We start from the raw sequence: 6,324 nt of genomic DNA on the forward strand, positions 1-6,324 counted from the left end.
GATGAAATTGCACTATAGCTCAATGCTAAAAATTTTAAGATTTATCATATTTGATGTAGGTGTGATTTTATCATTTGAGGTGCTAAAAATGCTAAAACAATAGCATTTAGCATTTTTAACACCTTTGATAAGAATGCTCTTACGACAGTCCATGGGTACAACTTTTAACACTCATCATGTGTTCAATTGAAGCCCAATATGAATTAACAGGAGATTACAATAAAAGCAAATAATAAAACTTAGGTACATTTCATTAAGTTTTCCAATTAACATCAAACACTCAACAACATTAGATTTAATTTTCATTGAAAAAGATGATATTATTAATCCTTCATTCATCAATGCAATTATGTATTTGAATCTAATTAGGGAATGTAATGTAGAGAATATCAGGAACTGTATCTAATTTTTGCCCCAATTCAAAAACAGTTTGAGATACAATATACCAATCTCATTTTTGGACAAGTTACCTTGCTAAAGGAATGAGTTCCGTAATCATATTCATATTGACCATTTCAACTAAATAATTTGATTCGCCTGCCCTTTGAGCTAATTCAGATTTCAAACACTCCTTTAGTTTCATCACCACCTCACTCATGGATGGCCTTTCGGTGGAGGTAGAAGACACACAAGCCATTGCTATTTCAATAGCTTTCCAAGCAGAGTTAACGTTGAAATCTCCATACATCCTTGGATCAACTATATTTTGAATATCCCCTTTATCAAGCATGATTCTCACCCATTGGCTTATGTGAATGTTTTCATCGGATCTTTCTATCACAGGTCGACTTGTAATTATCTCCAAAAGAACAACTCCAAAACTATAAACATCACTTTTCTCAGTCAACCTATATGAAATGGAGAACCTGCAAGCCAATGCATGTCAAACTTTTTGTTTTTAAAAATATTTAATTATATGAAGTTTAATTTTCAAGTCATTCCCATTGACCTTTATCCAGTATAAGGTTTGAATCCATTTTCGATTTAGAATTGGTCACATGCTTGCAAATTGCTAATAGTTCTATTGTATTTAGGGTCTGTTTGGATAGAACTTATTTTGCTGAAATTGAAAACTGAAAATTGAAAACACTGTAGCAAAATAATTTTTAAATGTGTGAATAGTGCTGTGGGACCCATTTTTAATGAAAAAATATGAAATTTGTGGGTCCGTGAACAGTGCATGGATGCACTGTTCACGGAAGACCGGTCAAAAGTTGTGGCTATTGTTCATGTACCGTACATGAACAGTATGCTTGTTGGGAAAAAGGCGTGAAAAAAAAAAAAAAAAAAAAAAAAGGAAAACGCAGAAACTTAAAACACAGCAAACATGGATCCAAACTCAGCCTTAATAAGACGACTTTTGAAGATGACATGCTATGTAACAAAAATACTCACTCAGGGTCGAGGTACCCAGGGGTGCCACCAACACTAAATGTTGAGACATGAGTGATGCCATCAGTTGGGAACATTTTGGAAAGACCAAAATCAGCTATTTTGGCATGAAAATTTTCATTCAATAAGATGTTTGTAGTCTTCACATCTCTATGGATTATAGGTGGTTTACATCCATAGTGCAAATACTCCAATCCTGCATTTTCATGGTCCATATCATTTTCAGAAAAAATGAAAATTTATTAAAAAAAAAGTTAATCAAATTAACTCATCGCTCATAGTTAACCTTGTGCTGCGTCCGTTGCAATATTAAGCCTTGCTTCCCAACTCAAGATATTAGTATTCTTACCTGCATCCATAAATGAAATTCCTAAGCGTTTCTGTGTGATTCAATTAAAGTAACCTTGATCATGTGACCATTACAGTAAGAAAAATTTAGAAAGGAAAATTGTTTTTCTATTTGATTCACAAATGAAGGATTAGGTCCTCCCTAGGGCCAAGCTCAGTTGGGTCGTACTTTATATTGTACATATGCACTACCAGTCGTAGAATATGCCTATGGATACAGGACTCCTCTATTTAATTTATTTTTATAAGAATTCAATAATATACTCTCAATTCCTCTCTTTCTGTATAGATTATTCTATGGGGAATAATATTTGGAAGTGAAAAATGTGGAATCTTCGCTAGACACTTCATTATTACCAACCTGAAAGATGTGCATCTAAGTCTCCGTTGGCCATATACTCATAAACAAGGCCCATGTTTGGTCCTTCATAGCAATAGCCGACAAGGGTCGTCAGGTTTCTATGATGAACTCTCATAAGAAGTTTCACCTGTAATTCAAGAAGATTCATTTTCATTAATTTGATATTAAAATCTATGTATATATTTGTGGGAAAAGCTCAAGAAATCTGCATCATAGTCTCTTGCCTCAGCTTGAAATTGTTGATACCCTTGAACTGATGACAGAGAAAGCACTTTCACTGCTACTTCAGTGTCATCAATGTAGCCATGGTAAACTTTTCCAAATCCACCCTTACCAAGAACCCTTTCAAAGTTGTTGGTAATTCTTATAAGATCAGCATATGTAAATTGGCGTTGTAGTGACTCTAAAGACCGGAACGACATGGTCTGGATGTTGGGTTCTGTTTTCGCTATTTCCAGTCCTGCGATCATCGTGAGCATTATAGTAACATATGTGAGGAGAATGTATTCTTTGTTTATATGAATATGGGTCTTGTATTTCAATTCTAACCTCTACTCTCATCTTTTTGTTTTCTCTTAAGCCTCCACAAGACAGACGCAACAATCAATGCGAGGATGAGCAATACACCAACTGATGCCCCAATTGGAACAGCAATATTGTTCTTCTTTTTGCATGATCCAGATCCACAAACATTTAAATTTTCGTCCACACTAGAGCAAAAAAATTAATGGCGGTGAAACTTTAAGGCATTGAATTTATAACTTTTTCCCCACTAATGTTCTCTAGAGGATATCATGTAATATGAAAGGAAAATTATGATAATGAAGTATTACATTATCTACAAAAAAATCATACCTTAGCAATAGTGAACCATTCTTCGATCTTTCAATGAGGTTAGCTGGAATAGTACCAGTGAGCTGATTTTTTTCCAAGTTTCTGCAAAGGTGCAGTGAATATGATTTTTGTATTTTAAAACAAATAAAAATTTTAGTAAAAATCATTAGAATTCAACTTACAAGACCCTCAAGTATTGCAATTGAGAAAGAAAATCAGGCACGGATCCAGTAAGGTTATTGTTTGATAGATCCCTGAAATGAAAAAATTACTTACATTGTCAAAAAAATTTATCCAAATTTGGTAATTATTATCTCTTTTTTTTTTCTTTTTCTTTTTTTTTACATTTTTTATTATGTAAATTGCAAATACTTACAAAATTTGTAACATTGTGAGATTTGATATATAAACAGATATCACTCCAGTCAATCCACTAGAGGACAAGTTCCTGATTCAATTTACATTTCACAATAACATAAGTAAGATATACTTCAAAAAGTAGTTTCCAAGTCATAAGGTTAATTATATGAACGAATAAACTTACAAGGATGTTATTCTTGGTGGGTTAACACTATCATAGCTACAATTTAAACCTGCCCATGAGTATGCTTGTGGGAGACACGGATCTCCTTCCCAATTTTTCTGTACTCCATATGCTGACTTGATATTTGTGATAGCATCAACTATAACATTTTCATATCCATCCTAATAAGTCAAAAAAAAAGAAAAAAAGAAAAAAAAAAAAAAGAAAAAAAAAGAACAAGGCACTAGATTGACATGTGTGGAAGAAAACATACCATCTTTTTGATATGTTCCAGATTGTGAGAGATCTCTCACTGAATATATCTCAAGTGCATTGATGATGGGTGGCAGTGTTGAACCTTCTGCTTTGAAGAATGAAAAATCATATTTCTGGGCATTTGGCAAGATCGATGGGCTGAACAACGTGATTGTGGACAAGTATTTTGGAGCAATAGGTCCATACCAATATTTCCCGTTTAGAGTAATGTTGAATGATCTGAACTGAGTAGCTGTGAGGTTTACTACTTCAGCAAAGTGCATGTAGATATAGTATTCGGAATATGTAGCATTCTCCGTATACCAAAACAACTCCAAAGGAGCGCTAACATTAATTGGAGTGGAGGCAGTACTCATAACAATAGATGGTGGTTGGTAATAATTGTTACTTGGGGTGTCAATAGTTTGCGAGGTACTTAAAATTGTGTACGTATTGTCGTTATAGGGGTCCCAAATGCGATCATAAATGTCGAATGGATACCTAAGGAAACATAGATATTCAGTATTAGCTAGCAAGTAATTGAATTTAGAGGAGTGTATGTGTCAAATTGGGGTGGGTTTAAAATATTTTTCAATCAAATCCAACATCTTCCGGTTGAGAAAATATCAATCCAACCCAACCTATGGTAACTTTAAAAACTAGCCAATTTTTGTTGTGTTGGGTTGTTTGGTCGGGAAATTGGGCAATTTTGTGATACCTAATACAAAAATTGGCTTTCACTCAATTTTTTGGCCTATTATCAAATAAATTATTACAATTTACTCTATTGACTCTAATATTCAATTTTCATCCGGGCTAGTTTCCAAAATCAAAATAACTCAGGGATAAATTTTGGGTTCAAATTTAATTGTAATTTAAAATTACAACTCTCACTAAAAAAATTAATATGACTACTTATTTTGTAAATTTAATTGTTAGATTGTATGTTCTTTATGTTTTTAACATATTGAAAATTTTGTGCTATTTACCACCGTTCCATCCATAAACTTATATTTATGCATAATTTTAAATTACAAAAATTTGAAATTTAAAAATTTGATTAATGACGTTATGTTGGGTCGGATTAACTCAGGTATGTTGGGTCGAAATCACACCCACTGTTAAATGAAATTATATTTAATGAGGATTCAGTGTGAAAGTAAAACCCCCTTTACACCTCTATAAGTGTTGTGCCATTACAGATTTTTGCATTATTAAAACTAGTGTGTAACCTTGTGTAGATACACCTGTACAATTTAAAACAATCACAATTATACAGTTTTTTTTTTTTTTTTTTTATATAATTTATAGAAGATGTTCAAGTTATACATAGTATTAGTTTATATATATTTTTTTTAAACCATACATTTCTAAAATATGTAATGGTTTCTCATTATATAAATATATATATATATATATATATAAGATTTGAACTCTTCAATTTTTACACTCAATAATTCACTTGATACAAAACTAAATATTAAATAAGACATATGGTGCAAAATTGATAATTCAATTAAAATTTAATTGAATTTTCTTTAAACTTTGGCTATTAATATATATATATATATATATATATATAGATAGATAAGCTTTGGCTATATATATACATATATACATATATATATATATATATAATTCACCTGTATGATATTCTGCTTATGGAGCCAACATCCAAGCGAACGAAGAGTGCCAATGATCCATAATTTGTTACATAGGTCTTATTGCTCAACGGCCGTAACTCTATTGCTGATATAAATGGCATCCCGAGGCCCGTGTTTACAAGACAGACTTGTAAATTAGTTTGAGATGGGACATGTATGAGCTCCTTAAAGACAGGAATGGTTACATTCGTTATGTTGACCGTATCCCACATATTCACTCCCAGATGAATATCGAATTGTGGTAACTTACTTTGTCCATCATAATTCCCATAGAGGAAAGTTCCTCGGATCAGATACTTAGTGCCTTGCGTAATGCCTATGTTGTAACAGTTTCGGATTCCTTGAGGAAAGCTTCTGAGATTCCATACTTGTTGTTGAAAGCCACCTTTATATACATTTGATATCTGCTGACTTATACCAGTGTCTCTGAATGCTACATCCGAAATGTAATTTATGCCTGTTGTCGGCTCGGAATAGTTAGAATTTGCTGGTGATCCGCAAGCTATGCTAATGAAGCCTGAGACACAGACAGAATAATACCTTAGCTATTTGGTTAGCTGATCAATGATATATTCAAGAATTTAGATTGTCATACCTGATTGATCCTGCGCATCAACTAGATGTATAAGAGCAAAACCACCAAGAAATGCATGGATGAAATGTTTGAGGCTACCCATCATGACCCTCAACTTTCTTCTCGCTTATGGGAACAATACTGCAGAAATTTTCTCCACCATCTCATAAGTACTTTAACAAAACAGAATAGTTTAACAAACTTAGTCAGTTGTTCTCATCACCAGATGTATTCTACCTTGTAAATTGACAGATTATCAAACTTTATAATTTATTTGAAAAATTCGTGCAAAATTTACCGATGTATTTTTTTAACTCCTAGTCAATGAGAATAATGGAAATATTAAATACAGTGTATTAAAGTCTTTTCCTTT

General features: G+C 32.6%; 1 protein-coding gene across 1 annotated transcript; it reads right to left on the bottom strand.

Annotated features, from left to right (window-relative positions):
• Positions 1–466: 466 nt before the first annotated feature.
• Positions 467–6,054, bottom strand: LOC115992866 (LRR receptor-like serine/threonine-protein kinase IOS1). The gene is made up of 13 exons (XM_031117099.1): positions 5,973–6,054; positions 5,357–5,894; positions 3,733–4,214; positions 3,480–3,618; positions 3,312–3,383; positions 3,118–3,189; positions 2,957–3,037; positions 2,651–2,811; positions 2,326–2,561; positions 2,102–2,228; positions 1,679–1,741; positions 1,396–1,588; positions 467–866 (listed from the first exon to the last, which is right to left on the bottom strand). The coding sequence occupies exons 1-13, from the start codon at positions 6,052–6,054 to the stop codon at positions 467–469; spliced, it is 2,646 nt and encodes an 881-aa protein (XP_030972959.1).
• Positions 6,055–6,324: the final 270 nt, after the last annotated feature.

Source organism: Quercus lobata, chromosome 5 (assembly GCF_001633185.2).
Source record: "Quercus lobata isolate SW786 chromosome 5, ValleyOak3.0 Primary Assembly, whole genome shotgun sequence".
NCBI lineage: Eukaryota > Viridiplantae > Streptophyta > Magnoliopsida > Fagales > Fagaceae > Quercus > Quercus lobata.

Coding starts and splice junctions, on each gene's coding strand:
- LOC115992866 (XM_031117099.1), bottom strand. CDS start 6,054: ATGGGTAGCCTCAAACATTTCATCCATGCATTTCTTGGTGGTTTTGCT. Junction 3,038..3,117: donor TTGCAATACTTGAGGGTCTT/GTAAGTTGAATT, acceptor GCACCTTTGCAG/AAACTTGGAAAAAAATCAGC. Junction 2,812..2,956: donor AATGGTTCACTATTGCTAAG/GTATGATTTTTT, acceptor TTTTTGCTCTAG/TGTGGACGAAAATTTAAATG.